This window comes from Cryptomeria japonica, chromosome 3 (genome assembly GCF_030272615.1).
Source record: "Cryptomeria japonica chromosome 3, Sugi_1.0, whole genome shotgun sequence".
Lineage (NCBI taxonomy): Eukaryota > Viridiplantae > Streptophyta > Pinopsida > Cupressales > Cupressaceae > Cryptomeria > Cryptomeria japonica.
The window spans coordinates 951528717-951552662 of record NC_081407.1 but is presented as its reverse complement, the minus strand read 5'-3'; the positions used below and the strand labels follow the sequence as shown (position 1 = coordinate 951552662).

Here is a 23946-nt window from a genome sequence, read left to right as displayed (position 1 = left end):
GGTGGGTGTATTCATCTAGATTTGCAACATTCTCGTCAACAATTCATTCATTCTCTCTTGACTTGCTAACAATCTTTCTTATCCTTCTAATAGCACCTTTGTCACTCCATCTTGCTTCATATAGAGACCTATTAGGTTGTCCTAAATAAATTCCGATCTTACTTCCTCTATCATAGGTATTTTGTTTCTCACCATACACCACATGTTGGAGGGATATTAGCTCTAATACCATTGCAATATCCTCAATAAGTTTTAATATAATATACTTACTGCTTTCTAATCACCAAGGTCCCATGAGGACAAGGTGAGAGCATACAATGAATAAATATTATTATTCACAACGTTCTAATCACCCAGATCCTATGAGGGTAAGGCATACGATGGATAAATCGTGATTTTTTTACATATATAATTTCCAATGATAATAACCAAAAAGATGTAACAAAACCCTTCATTTTGCACTTTATGTAGTGTGCCTGGAGCTTTTTTTTTTCATATTTTAACAAATGTTTGATAAATTGTCCACAACATAGCAAATTTGAAACAAAGTCTTTCTTAACAATACAATATGAAATAGCAATGGATAAATTATGCACTATTAACTCAACACGTTGTTATGTAAAATTGTTGTATTGTTAAAGATAACTTTCATACAGATACAATGCCGAGATAAAATATGCTAACAACAAAAGAGCAGATATAGGGCTGCACCCACTCATAAGCTTCTGAAATACCAAATAAGATGGTGTGTCTCGGGTGTTCGAGGGTCCCACAACCTCTACAACATCAGTAGCAGCTCCTACCAATTTCCACACCTCTTCCCATGATGTACGGCTTGGTCAACCAAGTCTTAAAGCAAAATAAAAACCAGCTGCTACCTCCATGTTTGGTACAGCCTACTTCTTAGGAAGTATAGCTTGATTTATTGACTCCAATAATCACCTCCAATATATGTGCAGCTGGGTATTATTCAGCTGGTATGAAGGTGAGCACTAGGCACACAAATCCTTTACCAATATATTTCAATAATATAAGCAAGCAAATGATTTTTTTATTTTTTAATAAACCTTTTTTCTTTAATTTGCAAATCCATTGGACACCAAAGAAGCAAACCTAGAAATGATATTTCAATATTCCATTACAACTCACGAATTTCATGACATCAAAAGACCTATGAATCCTGGATGAATCCATTCATAAATTGGCTAGGAGTGTTTCCATCCTTGAAACCAACCTTTGCCATTGGATTTTTGTCCTAGGGTAGGAAAGATCAATAATTGCACAATCTCCAAAGCTAGAGTATTTTTTTAATGCCATAAAAAAATTCTCACCTTAAATCTCCCTTATATACAGTTTTTGGAAATCAATAAATATTATTTCCCACACTTCTTATTTTCCTCAAAAAGTGGACTTTATAATATAACTTCACAATTTGGGCCCCAAAATTAAGTCACCTTTAATAAAATTATCCAACTTTAGAAAATCAATAAATTAAATATAATTCATCTAAATATTGACTCTATTTAGACAACTTAATTTAATTAATTAATTAATTATTCCCTTATCTAATCTCAATTAGCCTACAGGAATGAAAATAGGCTTTTGGTCTTCACCAATCACCTACGCCTACAAAGGGGACATTACACTCTCTATCGACTCAACCATGAAATCATTGCTTCACCAAAGAGGTGAAAAATTTTCATCACAACATTTGCATTTTTTCTACAATACCTTTGATTTCTCAACTCCTCTTATTGATGAGGTGAATATTTCAAATCATTTTACACTCCTTGCGAATGGCATTCTTCCCTTCAATTCCATTGAACCATCACCAGTCTTATCCACCTCTCCTCATGTGTTGACCACACACCAGTTCATGTTCCCCAATCCCCTCAAATCCCAAATGCTTACACTAGTTCATGGTCTGGATGCAAACAAATTCAAAAATCAGAACTTAGTAATCATCAACAAGATTCAGTAATTGAGAAAAGGAAAACTGCAGCAACAAATCAGATTTACTGAGTTACCTAGTTGGCTGCCTACTTCATTTCAGACCTGCAAATCAGCTGTTTCAGAGCTTCTATCTTCAGATGTATTGAAGACCATTTTATGGGTATGCTTAAAACTGAATTGTAAGTCTTTTTGAAGTACTAAGTCACAATCCTAATAAGGAATTTTGTAATTTTCAGACCTGAAGCTAAATCTGAAACTTCTATTTCAAGTTACAAGTTCCATGTTCATTATCAATATTAATTGTATGCAATTGTTGCTTATTTCATATTGTTTCATCCAAAACATTGCAAGCACAGAAAGAAAACAAACTCTTCCGCATTCCCGTCTAGTTCTGAAAATACCATATTCAAAAAAGAAATATAGTATTGTTAATTTAAAATTAACAAGCAGGTTACAGTTTCAATGTTCCACTTGGGGTGGGCCATTACACAATCCCATGTCCAAAATCACAAGAAAAGTAAAAGAAGCCATCAATCAATCTTCCATCGATGATAACATTAAAAAACATCTCATTCCTAATTGAGAGATCATTCCCAGAAATTCATTGTGTACAAAAATCCGTAAGGTTGGCATTCCTCTAAGGCCCATTATTGATGCTACAATTTCCCCCACTTATAAATTAGCGACCTTCCTCACCAAGAAAATCACCCCCCTCATAAACAAGACTTGCTCTTTCATCAAGGGTGTTGATAATATAGCGTCAGTCGGTCTCCTTCTAGCCAACTCTGCAAATCAAAATGTGTGAATGGCCTATCGGCCTTACACATTTCACATTTCGATTATTTATATATCATGCCTTATACTTCTGTTGAGTTCTAATGTGCATGTTTAATAAGAAGTTAATATACAAAATAGTGAATTTGTTAATCAGTATAACCGATTGACTATTTGCATTAACTTGTGTTTATGACGACTAATGTCTTGTCTGCCACCCTTAGTGAATGGGTGCGATATCTTGTGACTGTCATATCTCTCCAAAGAGAGACGACTCTTGACAACGTCACCCATCGATGCATATTAATTGTTATACCTGCATTGGAGATTGATACATGATAGCACATCTAACCGAATTCAACTGATAAGGAATGGATAGCATATATAGTGAGCAATATCAGATCTATAACATATCGAATATATAAATACAGCAGACAGAGGCAACCAGATCGTATTTCAACATCAGCAAATTATATGTATCGATTACAGATCAATCACACAACATTGGATAACTCTAATAATAGACAACTATAGTTGATAGATAAGAATTGAAGTATATACCTACAGCAGATTGGTTATACTTCATTGCTGATCAAAGCCTCAATATATCTCAGATAGATTGTTCATCGGGTGAAGATATTCATCAACAGACTAATATTCATTTGTGATTGAGATCAAAGCATTAAGAAAAATTAAAATTACCTGCCTATAATAATCTGATCAAAACTCAACATGGTATCAGAGCAGATTCTTTCCTGTGCCTGCTCTTTAGTGACAAGATGGGTTCAACTCGAGCACAGAATCAACTCCCTGTTTTACATCATCAGTGAATTGATTATTGAAGTGATCTGATTATGATGAAGGCGAACCTCACTAAGGCAGTGATTTTGTGTTATCTTCATAAGCTAGTGATTTGATATCAACATTGGACAGCGACTTCATCTCTGCGAATACAGCGAACCATATCACTTTCATTATCAGTGATTTTGCATTAATGATCTGGTTAATAGGTTTGAATTCATTGAGGTCGATTTTATGTGTGGAGCAATTACTGAGTAAAGCGAGCTCCCCAGAGTGAACAGCGATACAATTGTACATACTGGAAAATTATATGTTCACGAATCTGTGATTGCCCGACAGTTCTTTTTGTTTGTGGGTTTTCCGAAAGTGGAGATTTGCAGCGATATTTGGATCCATGGCCAAATCTCACAGTCCACACTCATTGCGATACCATTGAGACAACAGTTTCATATCCTTGAGCCGATTGTGGCAGATAACATCTCTGTATTTTGCAGAATTCGCATCACTGTTCAACAGTCTGTGCGTTTGTTTCGATGGCTCAATCAACTGTTGGCTCTTTCACTTGATGGGCTTACTGTCGTGTATGGGGGGATCAGAGCGGTTCTCTTTTCAGCTTTAATTCCTGTCAGATCAGGTGTCTTTTGTGATCTACTTTGCAGATTTTATGTGTGATCGAGTCCTCTTCATGCAAATCCGTAGTCATTGCCTTGGCTTGAGGCATGACAATTTGTTGTAATTTGACTCATTGATTTCCCTGCATTGAGATCCTAGTTGGCAGCGATTTGTTTTTAAGGCAGCTTCATTTCATTTGGTTGAGATGATTTTTATAAGGCATGTATTTTTCAGCTCTTGGCTTTCTGTTTCAACATCATTTGGGTTGAACTATATTGCTTTCATCGGCTAGTTTCAAAACCATCGTCTTCATCACGCTGGCCTTCAATATCCATGGTTGGAGATCGTCATTTGTAATGGGTCAGGCGCATTTACAGCTACAGAATCTCAATGTTTCCAGTTTGCAACAACATCATTGGTGGAGACAAAAAAATTTATGCCTTTTTGAGGTAGCTATTCTTGTTTAGTTCGAATAGGCATCAGATGCTTCCTCTTCGTGAGCTTGGTCACCGTGGTGAGTGGGTTGTGTTATGCGTGGGTCATTGGTGTTTTGGCGTATGGTGACTTTGAGGCCTCAATGGTAGAGCTCATTGGCACGTGAAACTGACAGCCCATCGTCATCCAAGCCTCACCATTATTTTGCTGAAAAAAAAATAATTAAGTTACAGATCCGGTACAGCAGCGAAGCAGACCTGATTCGCCCGCCATTGGAAGTGATTTCTCTTGGTGGACTGTTGACAATTTACCTAGGGTTTAACCCTATTCTTGAGCACCACATTTGGGAGAGATGTTCATGAATGTTTGTTGGTTTTTTATGGCAAATTTGACATCACTCTTTGGAGCAGCAGACAATTCAGACCTGAGTGCATCCTTGGAACGGATTTCCTTCGCATCTTCATTAAAAGTAAAGTGGCTGCATCAGAATCAATATTAAGATAAGTTTTATGGTTGAGTAATGTTCATGAATTTCATATGTAGTTATTAATTCACGCAATTACATTATGCGTATTATTTGTGAAACAACATTGTCAGCAGATGTCCGCTTACGACAAGCTGCATTTCGATATCTTGTTTGTTAAATTTCTTCAATTTACTATGAGAAACTTGTCCCTTACATATAGGACATCTTTAGAATCACAGCCTGTTGCTTTTCAGGTTATAGAAGTTTGAAGTTCTCTTTGAGATGAAGAGATTGAAATTCAGGAGGAATATGCAGAGGACTTCAATGGAGATTCTGAGATTTAGCAAAACAATTATTTACCTGCAGAAGTGCAACAGTTCACTTGTGAAAACCATAGAGGCATTTGTGCAGGTGATGATAGCATCTAAGGTTACAAAGAAAGAAGGCTCTTCCAGTGAGAGGGAGCGTACTGCGAGGAGATTTTGTTCTAAATCTCAGGATGGTCATATTCCTACCTGTTGTGACCATTTCACACATCGCCCCATTGAAATGGGGACCCCCTCTTTTTTGCTCGGTTTTGCCTGTTTCTCTCTCTGCTTTTAGGGTTTTGAGTAAGTGAGTGAGTCGTCTGGACTAGGGCTAAGCCTTAGGGTTTCCTTTTTTGATATTTTCAAGCCGAAGTCCAGTCAATTTTGAAAGTTTATTGAGCATTCTCGCATGGATTGCAATTTTGAAATAGGACGAGTTTGTCAAGATGTCAGGTGTGTCTGTCTGGGTCCAGTCAGGATTTTGAAAGCAAGTTCAAATTTTGCCTAAGTGTTAGTGATGGATTTGTGCAATTTTGTCCGGGTGAATTTTGACCAAATTTTGGAAAGTTTGATAATTGACCCCTGGCCTTGGAGATGACCTAATAATGCCTTGTGAAGTGACTGAAAGCCTAAATTCTTGATATTTTGGCCTATAGGGGTAAAATCGCTCCTGTCCTTCAGTCAAGGACCAGGGCGAAATTGGTATTTTATGCATCTTGGTTATTGACTTGTTTCATTTGTCTTGTGCAGGGCCGCCAGGAGATGCAATCAAGCATAAATTGAAGGTTTTGAAGGTTTTTTGAGACTCAAAATGGCAAATTTTTAAGTTTTAGGCCAAATCGCTCCTGTCCCTCTCCCAGGGACCAAGGCGAAATAGCTTACTTAGGGCATTTTGGGCCTTACTTGATCAAATTGAAGTGTCAAGAACGCAATAAGAGATGAAATCAACATAATGGAGCACCCAGACTTAGTCGTTTGCAATGAAAAGTTGAACATTTGGCCTTAAGGACAAAGATCGCTCCTGTCCCTCACTGAAGGACCGGAGCTTGTTTTTCAACGTTGCACTGTCCTTGCAGGGCCAAGACAATTTTTTGACTAGAAGAGATCAAGGAGGACACGTTTTGTCTATTGAATATAATTTGAAGTAATTTGCAAGCAAGGAAATATGCTAAAATGACAAAATCACTCCTGTCCCTCACTGAAGGACCGGAGCTTGAACACCAAGTTTGCCTTATTCTTGCAGGATTAAATGATTTCGCGATGTGGAAGAGATCTGGGAAGGTACGTTTTGCCTATTGAATATAATTTGAATGGATCCCGAAAGAGAAAATCTACCCAAGAAGTCAAGTTCGCTCCTGTCCCTCTGTCAGGGACCAGGGCGAATTTTAAAGATAGCTCCTGTCCCTCTCCAAGGGACCAGAGCGATTTTCTCAAAGGACAAGTTTTGGACCAAGGAAAAGCGAATTTCAAGTTTGAGATGAAGGAAAGGTGACCCAACTAATCCGTTGAAGATAATCTTGAAGGTTGGCAATACACAAATCAGCTTACAAATGAAAGTTAGCTCATGTCCCTCTCCAAGGGACCAGGGCGAAATCTTGGTTATCTAGCCTCTCCCTCCGAATTTGAATGGGTCCAAGTCAAGACACGAAGTCAAAATGATGTTTGGAATGCTTTTAAGGAGAACGAAGTTGCAAAGGACCACAAAACTTGCTCAAATTGCCTAAGGCGCTCCTGTCCCTCTCCAAGGGACCAGAGCGAACTCTTCAGGTGTGCCTAATTTTGGAGTACTACTATCGTTTGCAAGACTTAAGAAGGAATAAGAAACAACATTTTTCACTTTGAAGACAATTTGAAGTTGATATGATCAAGGGTTCGCACAAAGAACAAAATGGCGCTCCTGTCCTTCAGTCAAGGACCAAAGCGATTTCAATAAAGTCAACCGTTCCCTTCAAAAACTACGTCAAGGCAAGATCATGCGGGATCCCAAATGTCTTTAGGAAGATAATGAACAAGGAGTTAACGTCAAAAATCAACAATTTTATGCCACAAATGCAAGTTCGCTCCTGTCCTTCAATCAAGGACCAGAGCGATTTCTATGAAATCAAACATCTCCCTCCAGAATCACGCCAAGGCAAGAATTGTGCAAAGTAAGGAGTGCCTTTCGAAGATGATAAACAAGGAATTGACCCCAAGGCTCGGCAAATTTTGACTAAAATGTAAAGTTCGCTCCTGTCCCTCAGTCAGGGACCAGGGCGAAAATCTCCAAAAATCAAGTTTGCTTTGCAAAGGACAAGATTGGCATGCGTAGAACAAACAAGGATGATCATTGCCTACCTCGCAAGTTGATTTGGCGATTCAAAAGACAAGGACCATGGAGTAAAAGCAAAAATCGCTCCTGTCCCTCACCAAGGGACCAGGGCGAAAATAGTCTAAGAGGCATTCATTTCAAAAATTGAATAGATCAAACTCCAAGTTACAAATGAAGATCCCTGTTTGGACGTAAGGGAAGTGACTTTGAACGTGAAAATCAATCCAAGTTGGCTAAGGCGCTCCTGTCCCTCTCCTAGGGACCAGAGCGATGTGGTTAGTATCCCTTATATCTCTCATGTCTTGGCGCCAATAAATTTTGAAATTCATTAAATGCTAAAATTCGATAAACTTTGAAATATTTAATTAAAATGGCATTTAAAAAAATAGCGCATAAGGCATTTAATGATTGATTGGGCCTTTTAAAAAATCGAAATTATTAATTACAAAGGCATTTATTAAATAAAAGGGAGAGTGCTTGGGATTATATTTCCATATTTTTACAAAAGTCGGCCTCCATTTTATTTAAATTTTATTTATTATTTGCCTTATTTTCAAAAGTCGGCCTATGTGCAATTAAGGAGGTGAGCGCCTATATAAGAAGGGTACTTTCAAGCATTTTAAACCATCATTCAATCATTGTTGCATGCGAATTTGGAAGAGCAATAAAAGGAGCGAATTTTGTCCAAGGAAAGGAGCGAAATTTCCATCCAAGGTGGAGTGCGAACTTTGTTTGTGGTTAGAGTTGGAGCGAATTTTCCCTTAAGGCGTTGAAGACCCCAAGGTGGTGAAGTTGATAAAGGAGGCGCATTGGCTAGGAGAAGCTCGCATTGAAGACCCCTATCTTCATTTTGCCTAGGCGAATTTCCTAATTTTGCATCTTTTTAGAGTTAGTTCTCAAGAAAGGTATGGCAAGATCTCCATTGTCCAAATTTTGAATTTTGAATCGTCCTAGCCTCAATTTTGAATTTTGAATTTTGAATCTTGAATTCCAAAATTGCATCGTTATATTTAGGAAATGATAATTCAAAGATTTATCATGAAGTTTCCTAAATTCAATCTTTAATCTAGTCTATATTTCTATATTGCAAAATCTATTACTCATTATGAAATGTTGTGTAGGTGTCACGATGGCGACCCCGAAGGCAGGAGCATCTACCAGTCGTCCAACCCTCATGAAGGAAGATCAGAAGAATGAAGAATTAGAGACCAAGATCGTGTCTAAATGGAGCAACATTGGAGATACCAACTTGGGAAACTTCAGTGTGAAGAAGTTTCGAGAGGTCCCCTACATTGGCAAACCATCACCTGTCGCAAGGAGAATAATTGAAAGTGGCATTATCAAGGCGGCCGGCTTCCCTCCAGCAATCCAATGCCATGAGTTGATGATCGAGTGTGCTCGCCATTACGATCCACAGTCTAGATCGATCGTGTCCAAGGAAGGAAACAGTTTGGCTTATCTTTCAGAGGAGGCCATCAGTGAAGCTCTTCACCTGCCAGAGCACAGAGATATGATTTATAAAAGCTTAGAAGGAGCCAGGTCCATGTACGAAGATGATCCAGACACTTGCTTGAGCATCATCAACAAGAATTGGTTACTCAAGAGTCGTCCTCGCCTGAGCAAGATTCCGAACACACCACATAGGATCGACTTCCAGGAGGAGTACAGAGATTTGATAACATTACTTAACCGAGTTACAGGGGCTCCTCAAGCCTTCTATTTTGAGAAATGGATGTTCTACTTCATCCAAGTAATAGTTCAAGGAAAAGGAACAATTCATTGGGCTAGAATGATTAGCCATTGCTTGGACATGCAGTTAAGAAGACTGAAGGCTACCAAGTCTTTCTACATGAGTTCATACATCATATATGCCTTGATCAGGAGTTTCGAATATGCAGGACTGCCTCACAGAGGAGCGATCGGAAGAGGGCCCGGGGAAGTCAGAGTTTGTGATTCCTATGTTCATTTGCATCATCCTCCAAGAAGTGACTACAAGTTAGTCAATGATACCTTCACGATGAACATCACCAGGACATTGCAAGGCGGGATTCACAATCGGCTATCTCAAGATGCACAAGAGCTTGTAAAGAGGTACGGTGCTTGGTTCATCCAATTTCAGAAGTTTACATATATTAGAGTTCATGGATGTCCTTCACCTCCCTATATGTTGCCGAGATATCCGACAGACAGAATAGTGTTACTTGAGGTAACTAGACAGTTGGCAGCTTATGCGAAGGCATTCAGACACAGGCATGGAAATGGAGTTCCTGTTCCTATCATACTAGGAAATTCAGTTGAGGTATGTCCTAATGCTCTAGCCATGGATGATGCAGAAAAGGAGTTAGCTTTATATTCATTTTCATTCTTTGCCATGAGAGAGAGTTTCGATCCTTATGGGTATATAGAAGAGACAGTCGGAAGGAAATACAGACATGAACCTCAGATAGAGGATTTTGTGATGAATCTCTCAGATGATCTTGAAGTAAAAAGAAAGATGCATTCCAGATTGCCTTTAGACTTTATCAGGAAATGCAAAATTTATAGAGTGGCCGACCAAGCTCAAGACAGTGGCAGACATCTCCAATCATCTTATGATCGAGAAAGCAAAGCAGTGAGGCTAGATTGGAATGAACCTGAAAGTTTGGATCTAGATGCCTTGATGGCTCCAGTTTTGTCTTGTACTCGCAGATGGGTTGATGTGCAACATCAAAAGTTGAGAGAGCACGGCATATCTATGACTTTTACTTTGGAGGAAAGACCAGGAGAAGGAGGAGCAAGTGTGAATGAAGGTAATCCTAATCCTAGAAACACAAGCAAGGGCAACCTTCGAAGCGTAAGTGAAGGCAATCCGCATCCTAGAGGATCGAAGAGAAAGGAGAGACCTGAGAAAAGAGAATCCTCCAAGAAGAAGCAAGAAGCCAATAGAGATCGTTCATCCGGCACATCTTCTCGACAAGAGAAGAGGACACTTGAAATGGAAGAATCTATGGAATCAATGGTACAGAACGATAAACAGGAAGAAGGACAGGCACCTCAACGTTCGTCAAGTCAAGTCAATGAGCTACATGAAGACAAGAATAATGACGAAATGACATCTCCTCTCAGAGAAGAAGAAACATTGCCTAAGGAGATACAAGTTAGAGAAACAAGATCTGCCATTCCAGATTGGTTAAAGGAGAGACTAACAAGGGTGATTGTAATCGAGGACGAAGATAATGTGATTGATTTAGAGAGCCTTGTTGGAAATTCTCAGGAAGTGACAGAAAAGAGGAAAGCCACTAAGATGTCCAAGATGATCAGAGATGAGACAGGATCCAGGAAATTACAGATAGCTACACCAGCAGTGGACAAGTATGAAGGTGAAATCCTTGCGGAGGAATATGATGTAGAGACATTTGAGCTTGGTCCACTCACAGCCGAGCAGACGTTGGATGATGCCACTGATTCATTTGAAGCACTTAAAGACAAGCTTAGAGAAGAAATGGAAAAGAATAGAAAGCTTGAGTGAGAGGTCAGTGCTTGGAGAGGCTACTTTAGCCATCTCAATCAGCCTTTGAGGCGTCAGGATCCAGCAGTATCTCCTGCACAGGCACTTCCCTTTGAATCAATTGGTGAGGCAGAGAGAGTCAAGAGTTTGGTCCAGCTTATGAGCTCTTGGATTGACAAATCCCATACAGTTGCTATTGAATTTGCAACAAGAATGATGCAGACTATTCATCGGGCTATTCAGGTTCTTGAGATCATCCACAACCTAGTGATAACTGTAGCTGCGTTTGCTCATACTAAGGATGTTATCATTCCTATCCTGCAAGTAATCAGACAAACATCAAGGAAGGTCCTAACGCAAGAAAAGATAATGGATGGAGGACCTCATAGTTTACTCCAATGGTCAACTTTACTCCAGATGAAGGAAGTCCTTTTTGAGGACATCAATAACAAATGCAATCAAGTTGAAGAGATTATCCATCCGATCCAGGACAAAGTGTTTGAAGTATTATGTACTATTCTTGGCAGGAGGATTGCAGTTGAGACAGATGTGGATTTGCAAGAATTAGAAGATAGGGTCAAGGTCATCTTTTGCAAAGATGAGAATGTTATTACAGATGAGCAACGGGATCAGATGTTTGCTACCATGCTCTTGATTGAGAAAATCAAGGAACTTGAACCTGGATGGGACGCTGCTCTTCTCAAAGCTTTCGATCAGGTCATCCACTTGGAGGAACGAATGAGGAATCTTCCCGAGATTCCAATTGCTGAGATCGAAGGAATCGTGTCTAGATTCATTGCATATGCTAAGAAAGAGCATTGCAAAGGGAATCAGATTCTAGAAGAAAGGTTGTTATAGATGATGTGGCACCTTAATTTTCATTGGTCTATGTTTCCTAGGTTTTTGTGCCAAATTTAATATTTTGGCTATGCATTTAATATTGTTCAATAAAAAGGGGGCTATTTGTAATAAACCCTAATTAGGGTTTAGGTGTCATAATCTTGGCCATTGATCTTCTTTTGATCTGGACCGTTCATTGTAATTGAGGATGCTATTTATACCCTCATTCATTTTCATTTTGATATATAGATAGATAGATAGATATAGAATTCAGAGAGAGCAATAAGAAATAGTTAGAGTTTTTGAGAAGCAAGTTATTTTGTAGCAAGATTGAGCTTTGAAGAAGGAATTTCAAACAATTGTTGTTTATGATGGCTTTGAGATCAATAAAATATTGAAGTTATGGTGTTTTATTGCAATTCTTGTGGTTATCTTCATGGTTGTTTACTTTCTTGAATCATTCTCAGTCAAAATAGTATTTAAGTTTGAAGGACTAAGTGTTGGGCTTGATCTTTGGTGAGATTCACATTCCAAACCACTAGCTTCTTACTGATTGTAGGAACGCCTTGTGTGGTCAACTGGATAGACTTGAATTACTTAAACCTTCAATCGTCATTGAACTTTGGATATGTGCCTTTGTGGTAGTGTTCATGATCCTTGATGAATTGAAAGATCATTTGTTACCTTAGAAGATCGCATCAATTTCAATTGAGTTGTTATTTCATGGCAATACTGAAGTTGGTAGAATCTTACCAAGTCCTACCCGCATTGAGTCATTCTTACGATTAGATTAGAGTTTACCTCTTGCAAACCCTACCCTTTTGATCTTTTTTGGAATTCATTAGTATTAGGAAATCTTGTTCCTGCAATTCGGATACGTAAGTCCCCTTGATGAAACAGCAATCACAACGACCACTGGTGCTTATCCACACGTAGAGACCCTACATAAAAGAACATTGGAGTCACCCTGATTGATCCTTTTTGCGACATCTTCAGCAATCAGAGACTTTATTCAAGAGAGGATAAGGTACCCTTGGGTATTTTATTCTGTGTATGATTGTGTACAAAATACACGTCAACACTACCTAGGGCTCGATCTTATGACAGTAGATCCATGGTGGTTTTGGATCTAGCACTTCCAGCCGTATGAGGATCATACCAAATGATGAGAGTTTCCTGAAGCAAGATATCTTCCATGATTGGGACCGTGTGAGCAAGGGATGCTTCCGTGACAGAGGGAACAGCTAAGAGGATGTCCTTTGATTGATATCCGAGGATCTTGGTCATATTGGTTCAGAGGGAGTGGACCATGTCAAGATGGTTTCTCTAGTGATCAGTCAAAGGAATATGATTCATGGGATGGAGTCCCATGGCCTTTATGCTGACTCCTAGGTCATTATATTCCTGGATAGATGAATACTTGGTGAGCTTGAAATACACCAAGAGTGATGCAGACTCCAACCTTGTATTTCATGAAAGGTCAAAGCATGTGATTATGTTAGAGACACGATGGAAAGGAATGCTATTAAGTTAAGATACATTAGTATTGATGAGCAGACGACAGACACTCTCACCAAACCTCTCTCCAAAATAAAGTTGTGTACTTTCGAGGTAAGCTTGGTATGGTGGTGAATTAAGCCCTAGCTGAGATTGAGTCTCAGCATCATTGATTTGTTTATATTTTTATACTAATGTATTCTTCTCTTTATAAGATGTTTAAAGTGTAAACTCTTGTTAATACATTTCTCTTTGAGAGAGACTTAAGGTGAAAGCCCTTATCTCCACCCTCTGATATGGTTCATGGTGGATGTCATGTGTGTGACGCCATGACAACACTACGTGAGAGAGTCTGTGGTGATTTTCTTGTACTTGTGTGTTTACCCTCTGTATGAGCCATGGTGAATATCATTGTGAGGTGATGATCTCATAATGATGAACACTTGTGCATCTTCCCATCATTATGAGGTGACGATCTCACAATAATGTTGATATCTCGTGAGGTGATATCTATGGATAAGCCATAATGGTGTATATCACGTGAGGTGATATCTATGGATAAGCCATAATAGTGGATATTACGTGAGGAGATATCTATATATAAGCCATGATGGTTGATATCACGGTGAGGTGAGATCTATGAAGGAGCCATGATATCACGGTGAAGTGATATCTTTCCTTTCCACATATGGATGTAGCCATTGTGGTCAAACATCACGATGAGGTGATGAGATATCACGGTGAGGTGATATGACTTGTCGAAATCAAGAAGGATTCCTCCCTAGCTAAGAGGGAGTGTTGATAATATAGCATCAATCGGTCTCCTTCTAGCCGACTCTGCAAATCAAAATGCGTGAATGGCCTATTGGCCTTACACATTTCACATTTCAATTATTTATATATCATGCCTTATACTTTTGTGGAGTTCTAATGTGCATGCTTAATAAGAAGTTAATAAACAAAATAATGAATTTGTTAATCGGTATAACCGATTGACTATTTAAATTAACTTGTGTTTATGACGACTAATGTCTTGTCCGCCACCCTTAGTGAATGGGTGCAATATCTTGTGACTATCATATCTCTCCAAAGAGAGACGACTCTTGACAACATCACCGATCGATGCATATTAATTGTTATACCTGCATCGGAGATTAATACATGATAGCACATCTGACTGAATTCAACTGATAAGGAACGGATAGCATATACGGTGAGCAATATCAGATCTATAACATATCGAATATATAAATACAGAACACGGAGGCAACCAGATTGTATTTCAACATCAGCAAATTATAAGTATTGATTACAGATCAATCACACAACATTGGATAACTCTAATAATAGATGGCTATAGTTGATAGATAAGAATTGAAGTATATACCTACAGCAGATCAGTTATACTTCATTGCTTATCAAAGCCTCAATATATCTCAGATAGATTGTTCATTGGGTGAAGATATTCATCAACAGATTAATATTCATTTGTGATTGAGATCAAAGCATTATTAAAATTTAAAATTACCTGCCTATAATAATCTGATCAAAACTCAACAAAGGGCTCCTCAAACTTCTTTAAATTTATCAAGGACAAAAGAGATGAGGAGGATGATATCCTAGTTAGCTTTGATGACATCTCTCTCTTCACCAAATTCTCGGTTGATGCAACTATTGAAATTGTGACGCATAAGTTGGATGGTGAGACAACTTCCTTAGTGGATTTGTATTTAAAATCCACATTCTTCATTTTCAAGTGGTTGTCTATGAGCAATCTTTTGGTTTGGACATGAGATTCCCTCTTTCTGCTATTGATGCCAAACTTTTCATGAAATATTTTGAAGAAACAATTCTCTACTCTTTCTAGATTAGACCTCTATTTTAAAAATTATACGCAAATGACAAAAACCTTTGTTGGCAACATGGTCTAGAGATATTTGAAGAATCTCACTCCCTCATAACCAATATTTTTGAAAGCATTCAGTTCATCGACAAAATTGAACATGACAACCAAATCCCCTTCCTTGACATTCTTCGCCTCAAAAAACTAGATGGATCCATTTCCCATTGTTTTTATTGAAAAACCAAGCACATAGACCTTCACCTTCATGTGTCTTCCCACCACCACCCAGCCTAAAAGGCAAGCCTCCTAAAAACTCTTGCCACTAGAGCTTTCCAAATTTGCATTGAGGGAAATATTGCTCAATAAATTGCTCATCTTATAAGGATTTTTCTAACTCAATGGCACAAGCCTAAACCCATTTATAGAACATTTAAACAAGTTAAAACTCATAATACCTCTCCCAAGAGTAATGATTTCTCATTAGATGTCCATGTTGCTACTATCCCTGTGTGGAAGGCATCTCAAACAAAATCTCCAAAATCCTTCTGAGAAAAGGCAAGAGGTGTTCTTTCCAACCACTTACAACCATAAGAAGCCTCGTACATTCCTTCAAAGATCCCATTGAACTCCTACACAACTCAAGGGTTAATAAGATCGAATACTCACGCAATGCCCCATATATCAATGAAACCAGTACCTCAATCAACATGAGGACTAAAGAACATGATGCTAACTTTAGACATGAGAGAAATCAAAAATCTGCCCTAACTTAACACTCTTTCAACAAAAAGCACCACATTTTCTTAAAGGAGACTCAAATCCTAGTGAAAGAGAACTTTAGATGAAAGATGAAGGAGGTGGTTGAAATTAATAGGCACACACTTAGCCATAAATGCAATGATGGTTGGATTTTAAGTTTCTCATGGCACCCAATACTTACCTCTCTCAAAAGTGGTCATTCTACTTTCTAACACAAGTTGACTTCCCTTCCCTCTTTCTATTGTTGACCTTATTTCTCCTCAAATTGTTCCTTTTCCTTCCCCCCTTGTTATCACTTCTCCCCTCAACCATGTTTCACTTCGCTCCTTCAACCTCTACTTTTTTCATTCCCTATCCCTTCTACCGTAAGACTTGCTCTCTCTCCTCTTTAGGCCTCCTTTAACCTTTTGTAGCTTCTCTGATACTATTTTTGTTTCACTTTTGTATCCTTTCCTCTTGGCATTTTCATTTTCCTCCTCTTTCTCTTAATTCTCTTTGCTAGGTTGTTTGCATCCTTTCTTTCATTCTTCCCTCTCTAATATTCCTTTCTTTTTCATCATTGATCCTCCAAGGCACTCATGTCTCTCCTTTGTTGGTTTCATTTCTTTTCCAGTATCTTTTGTAATTTTTTAAGTTGTTCCTATTTCTTCCTTTCATTTTGCCCTTTTTTTTCTGATACATAGATTGCAGTCTAGGGGATTGCTCCCTATGCATTAATAATATAGTATACAAATTTAAATTTTCCTTTCCTTGGGTCTTAGCCTAGATTCAAAAATCCAAGAGCATATGCAACTTGGAAACCACACCCTAATAGTCTTAGCCTATACATTCATTTAACCAAGCCAATCCCAAATGCTATGGGAGACAAAATGTTGATGGGGCGGTTAAGGGTAACCCAGGGGAGGCTGGTAGTGGTGGTGTTTTCAAAAATGAGCAGGGACAGCCGGTGGGTCTTTTTCCTATGGATTGTGGTGTAGTTTTACTACTGAGACCAGGGGGGGGTGAATCAGTAGTAGATAAAAAAACTTTTAACCCTAAATCAATTTAAACCTTTAACAATACTTGTCAACCTTCAATCTGAAAACTGAAAGAAATTGAAACTGAATGCAGAAAGAGATACAACCGCACAACAAATACAATGCACAATATTTTACCTAGAAATCCACAATGGAAAAAACCACGGTGAGAAACGCTGCTAGGATCTACTGTCCTAATCCAGCCTCACAAATAAATCCAATTACAATAATTAAGGGCACCAACCCTAAGGAGTCACCAAGCCCCTAAGAGCACCAACTCATCCATCACCCACTTAACAACCTGAGCACCAATCCAGTATTCTTAAAGCACTAACTTTTACAACAAGAAGTTACAACTGATTTGAAATTTCTTTTTACAACTTTTGGAACATGTAAGCAAATAATTACAATCTGAATATAAACGAACTTCAGATATCTGTAAGAGTCCTTCTGCAAACTAAGTGCAAACTGAACAATATAAATCTGATCTGAATCAAACATCAATAAATGTTACCACCCACAGCATGTTCTTTGTAAAAGTTTTATTTTCTTATACCAGGATCAAAACTTCAGATCTCTGATCTCTGCAAATACTCCTTCCTCACATTTCTGATCACAGCATGGATTTCTCCAAATAGTCTCCAATCAAACTTTCTTCATCTCTATTACACTTTGTATCAGCAATTTCATCTGGCTTTTATGATAAGTCTCTGTTCAGGAATTTCACATTACACTAATTCTTTTCATCGACCCTTCACATTCCTTTCATACCTATCGCTCATACATTTATAATTTTCTTTTTTATCAAACCTGTATGATTTCCACATATACACCCACACATTTCATCAAAAAACCACTTTCGTTAAGTGCTATCTTTTATCGGGTGAACAGTTAGGAGAAATAGTTGTTTATAACTTTTTACACAGTTATAACTAAAGCAACAACAACAAAACACTTATTTTAACAAACTTCAACCTCCAGACATAAACGTCGCTCTTCTAAATCTCTTCTATGTCGCTGTTCATATTACACAAATGCAACTGACAAAATATAGTTACCCATGACAGTTAGCAATACTATAACAGAAAGATATATTAATATCTCTGTTCGATATAGAAGATACCAGTATCGTCTTCAACAGCAAACTTCAGGATGTCGTCCATGTTTGAAAATTCTGATAGGTGTATCAATATGAAGAAGATATTCAATACTTGTAGTGTGTTTGCCAGACTCAGTTTATGCTTCAGATAGCGGTAATAATAATTTCTTTGTGGCAATATAAGAACTCTTCTCTCTGTGTAAAAACGGAACATTGAAGATAGAAACTCTTCAGAAAAACCTGATAGATGTTCATGTTTTGCATCCTCGGATTATATGAATAACAATTATATCAATTCCCCACACCTGAATATCTTCTGCAAGGTATATATGATTGACCTCTAATATTAGAGTCTATGCCAGATTATCAAACCCGATACTTGAGTCTATACAACAGTGCTGAGAATTTTGAGTGTCGTTCTCAGTCTGTCTCAATGACATCCCCTCATATAAAGTCACAGCATGTAAAGCCCCACAGTGACCCAATGATCAAATCAGTAATATCATTTTACTCCCACAACATCATATTATAATCAATCATGGGAATGTTATTTGCCCAACTTAAAACTATAATGTTTAGACCATAATCTCATTGATAGCTTCTAGAAATTCCTTACTTTTCGTGACAAACATCTCCCATCTGTAGAATAACTGCACATCTCTGTTTTGACATCAATGGCAAACAATTCCAACAGGCTGGTAGTGGTGGTGTTTTCAAAGATGAGCAGGAACAGCCGATGGGTCTTTTTGCTATGGATTGTGGTGTAGAATCTAACAACGTGGCTGAGGTGGGGGCTTTGCTTAAAGGTTTGGAATTAGCTAGGAGTCAGGAGTGGAATAGACTTTTGGTGGAGGGAGATTCGAAGGTAGTTAGTAGAGCTGTCAATGGGAGGAAAGTGATGAGTTGGCGTCTCAAGGCTGTTTTGGGGATGGCCTATTCTTCCTTGCAAGCGTTTGCTGACTATAAATGCTCTCATATCATGAGCTTGGAAAATAAGGTTGTGAACTGGGCTGCAAATTTTGGTGTGGGTCTGTTTGCTAGAATGGGAGAAAGTGTTCAAGTTTGATGGTCTAATTATCCATTTGATATTCGTCAGCTGTTGCAGGATGATATCAACGAGCACCCCCCGGACAGTTAGGCTGTTTCTTGCTGTGCCAGTTGTTCCTCATTGTTTGGTGGCTTCGGGCGTGTGTAGCTCAGGCTGTTTGTTTCTGGCTGTGTAAACTTCTTTGGGGGAATAGCGTGTAGGAAAGCAGAGCTGTAAACCTTCTTCAGAACAAATGTAGGAAAGCAGAGCTGTGGGATTGGAAGACTAAGAAAACTCTTTTTGGTTTATTAGTGGTGCCGGTTGTTCTTTACGGATGTGAAGTTTGGGGGAATAGCATGTCTAATCTCAAATGGAGGCAAATAGAAAAAATTCAAAAGCATCTTATCACCAGCAACCTCAAAGTCAAATCGATGACACCTTATGAAGTTCTTTTAGCGGAAGCGGGTATGTTCCCAATTGAGGCTTCGGCATCATTCGACTGTTATGCTACTTAAAAAAGATATAAAAGATGGATAAACATTGGTGGCCCAATTTGGTTGTTGAAGAGGACCTAAACCGTAGGAAAAAGACTTGGAAGAAACAAAATAACAAGTGGATGAACAAGTGGGACATAAATTTACATGACTGTCCTAGCAGCAAGGAGGAGATAAAAAAGTGGGTGTTAGAGAAATTTAGGAGCACCATGTGGACAAGACAGCTAGGGAGAAAAAAAGCCTACTATATTAAAGAATTTAATCCTACTTGGGAACATGGGGAAAAAGCTTACTTGAGATCTACGATTAATGCAAAGGCCAAAATTCTAATTGCACAGCTAAGGAAAGGATCTCACCATTTGAGATGCGAAACGGATAGATGGAAGGTACCCAAAGAAGATTGGCAAGAAAGGACGTGCACTTTTTGCAACAAGAGGACAGTAGAGACAGAGTGGCATTTTATTAAGGAATGTGCAGCTTACAAAGATATTCGAATTTGATAATGAGTTAAAGGTGGACAGTCTGAATGAGCTTTTTGAAGAGTCAAGGCTTCACAAAACAGTGAGTTTATTACTCAAGATTCATAAGAGAAGAACCAGCATGGAAAAGAACCTGAAAGTGGGCTAGCTTCGTGCATCTTGGTCCCTTAAACCATTAGGTCTCCTGGACGTCATTAAAATTCCTTCATTCATTCATTCATTGGTTTTTGTAATTTCTTTGTACAGTGGTGGCCTTTGGCCGTGTTTTTTTTGTTTTTGGTTACTGGAGCCTATAATCAGGTTTGTATAAAACCAAAAAAAAGAACTACCATCTGCATTGGTTGTTAACTAGAAAAATAGATAAACCAAAAATATACAGCTAAACACCCAGAATATATGTATGGGTCTGATCCTCATTGAGAATGCTATCATTCTTTATAAAGCTACATGAAATTGAGCCATACTTAGACAAGGATTTCTGGAGATTTCGTTACGATACAAATCCCTCAAATATGACTTGTAATCCATAAGATGTTCTAGGCTTGAGGTTGTGACAATAGAATATGCACACCCTACGCAAGAAGAAAATCCAAGGATTAATCCATGGACTTATGGACTTAAGCTTCCGAATGATTTGTTGAAGCAATGTCTAGAAATAAATTCAAAGTTGTAAATTTACCAAGTATCATACATAATTTTGATGATAAATGAAGCTTCATATGAGCAGTCCAAATAAATAAAAACTAAAAGCTCTCATTATACCGAAAATAAGCTACGAAACCCGGGGACGCGTCCCCTACCTGAAAACCCCCGTCCCAATCCCAGGGACGTTTCGGGGACTTGGGGACGGCCAGGGGACGTCCCCTCCCCGTCCCCAAATTGTCAGAATTTTGAGGGGACATCCCCGAAACGGGGGGATGGCTTCCCTAGCTGTGGGGGACGTCCGTACGTCCCGAGGACGGCTGGGGACGGATTGGGGACGTCCCAGCCGTCCCGGGGATGGCTAGACTTCCCCCACATCTAGGGTTAGGGAAAAATATTAAAATAAAAAGTCGTATTTTCATTTTTTTTTAATGATGTTTTTTGTGTAATTGAGGGAGTGAAATATCTCATGAAGGGTTTTTTGCCAATAGAAAAATATCACCCAACGCCTATATAAAATAATAAAAGTATTTTTGGCCTCGCGGGGCGCTGCCCCTCGACCCCGCCCTGTATCGCGACAGGGAGCGCGCAAGGGGCGCTGCCCCCAAACCCCTGTCAAAAAATATAGGGGGAAACTGCGCTGATGGAAGTAGTGAAAATTTAACCTCCGAGTCTGATTAGGCTCCATTATGTATGTTATTTCTTTAATATCTATTATGATATGCATATTGACAATGTGAATGAATTGAAATTCTGAATTATGAGTGCATATTGAGTATTGAGTCTATTGATAATGTTGTATGTTCAATGTTTGAATTCTAAAGTGTTTTCATAGTATCATACACATGCTATATCCATGTTTTCATATGAATATAATGTATAGATGCATGCTTTATCCATGTTTTCATATGAACATTTAGAATTTTCCTATATATTTTAAATTTTCCCTATATTTTATATAGCCGTCTCCTTTGTCGTTCCCCCGTCCCCAAATTTGGCAAAAAAATTTGCCGTCCTGAAAACTCATCCCCCCGTCCCCCGTCCCGGAAACTTGGGGTAACGTAGAAAATAAGTAAATTGTCAGACTCCATAGAGACCGTTTAGTTAGATGTTACAAATAATCCACACACAATATAAGAGTAGAACTTGTTTTGTAAGTATATGTGTATGATAATCGGCAAATACTTATATTCATAAAATTTAGAATGTAAAAGTTACATGTTAAATTCTTTAAGAAAAAAGCACAAATACTAAAAGTTACTAATTACACTTAAATTTTCTCGTTAAGAATTGAATATCTTTTCTTGCTCTCATGCGTTTGAAGGACCTGACAGTGAATATTTCGCACTCGAGTGGATAGGATATGTGCCCTCCAGTCTGAACACGGTCCAGGGTGGTTAAATCTGCTGTAAGCCACCCTGTAGTCTAAGTATACTTGAGTGGACAAGGAGCCAGATATTCTAGGCCTTAAATGGACCTTTCTTCGTTGTAGGAAATCTGAATTTCAGGTTGTCAGTAATCGAACAAAAACTTCATGTAGTTATCAGAACAAGATAACGGACCAACATTTATATTTCTTAATATTATAAATTTAAAATAATGATAAAGTTACTCCCTAGGCTATATGCACTACAATGATTTTACAATTATCCATTGTATATGTTTGTTTATCTATCTTCGAATCTGTCTATGTGTTTGTCTCTCTTTCTATCCATTTGTCTCTTTGTCTGTCTCTCTGTCTATCTCTCTGTCTATCTCTCTATCTCTGTCTATCTATCTATGCCTCTGTCGATCTATCTATAAAATTGCATTTGTTTGAACCACTAAAATTAATTAATGTTACGAGATTTCGTTTAAAATTGGAACAGCTATAGCAACAATATTGGCGAGAAATAAATACACTTTGTAGGCTCTGTAAACTAAGAGATTTTGTTTAAAATTGGAACGGTTATAGAAACAAAATACGCTTCCTAAGCCCTGCAGACAAATTTGGCGAGGGTGAACATCAATCTCAGCACTAGAATTTGGTGAACTTTGTAAATTTGAGTAAATTTATGCTCAAATTTGACAAATACATTCTGAACGTTTTTTCAATTTGTCTCATGAAAATTTTGAGGGAAAATGTTTACAATGACGTAATTAACCAGATTAGACAATTCTTAAAAATAGCTAAAATTAAAGTCCTGCAAATGAACAGGAAATGCCGTCTAAAATTTCCTCCGGTATTGAAAACTTTGTAAATTTACCATACAAGGAACAAATTTAAACTGAATTGACCATTTCACAGTTCAAAATACTCAAATAAAAATATAAAATCGAAATGGAATTTCTTCATAGACCAATTTACCATGTAAGTTATCAAATAATCATCTCGTTCTTAAAATTAAGAAAGGCTGCAATTAACTCACAGAATTTGTTTTAGTTGAACGAAAGCGAGTGGCGGGGGAATTGGAATAGAAGAAACCAAATGCATGCCCCGCCATAGCCATTTTGAGAAGGCAATTGGCTAGGGTTCCACTGCCTTCAATACAGTGATCACCCTCTTTTCATTTAATTTCCTGTGGTAAAGATATTCAGTTTGTGGCGCTAAGCCTGCCTTCTCTTGTATAATTAAAAAAAAATTGGCCGATCAAATTTTTTTTATCCACCAATTTTGTTGGTAACTCGCTAACCAAAAAATTTTGGTTTAAAATGTATTATTATTATTTTTATATCGGGGAAAAAATGTGTTATATTATTTTTATGTTTTATATATATTATGATAATAAATATAGTATTTTGAAATGATATAGAGATTTTTTTTTTTAAGATGTTTATGTTAAAATTATTATTTATAATAGATAAGTATTTTGAATACTTAAAATATTTTTTATTCATTTAAGAGTTTTTTTTTTTTTTTTTTTAAGTTATTTTATTTGTTACATATATTTTAAAATATGGTGTTTTACTTGTAAATGAAGGGTTTTCGAAGGATGTTGAGTCCTTCTCTCAAACTAGAATTCTAGTGAGGGCAAAGGGCAGATTTGATGCTACAAACCAGTGGCAAGGGTCAGGGATTTGTGGTTGGTGTGATCATAATTTGTTGCAACGAATGAAGTCTGTGTTC

General features: G+C 37.9%; 1 protein-coding gene across 3 annotated transcripts in view; it reads right to left on the bottom strand.

Annotated features, from left to right (window-relative positions):
- Positions 1 to 23464, bottom strand: part of LOC131038920 (uncharacterized) — a 302639-nt gene extending 279175 nt beyond the window's left edge. Inside the window, exon 1 of one of the 3 annotated variants that reach the window (XM_057971505.2) lies at positions 23249 to 23464. In XM_057971505.2, coding sequence (XP_057827488.2) covers positions 23249 to 23329 — 81 coding nt within the window. In that variant the 5' untranslated portion in view covers positions 23330 to 23464. The remainder of the gene's footprint in view (positions 1 to 23248) is intronic. The other 2 variants (XM_057971504.2, XM_057971506.2) reach the window with 2 other exon arrangements.
- Between the last annotated feature and the right edge of the window lie 482 nt (positions 23465 to 23946).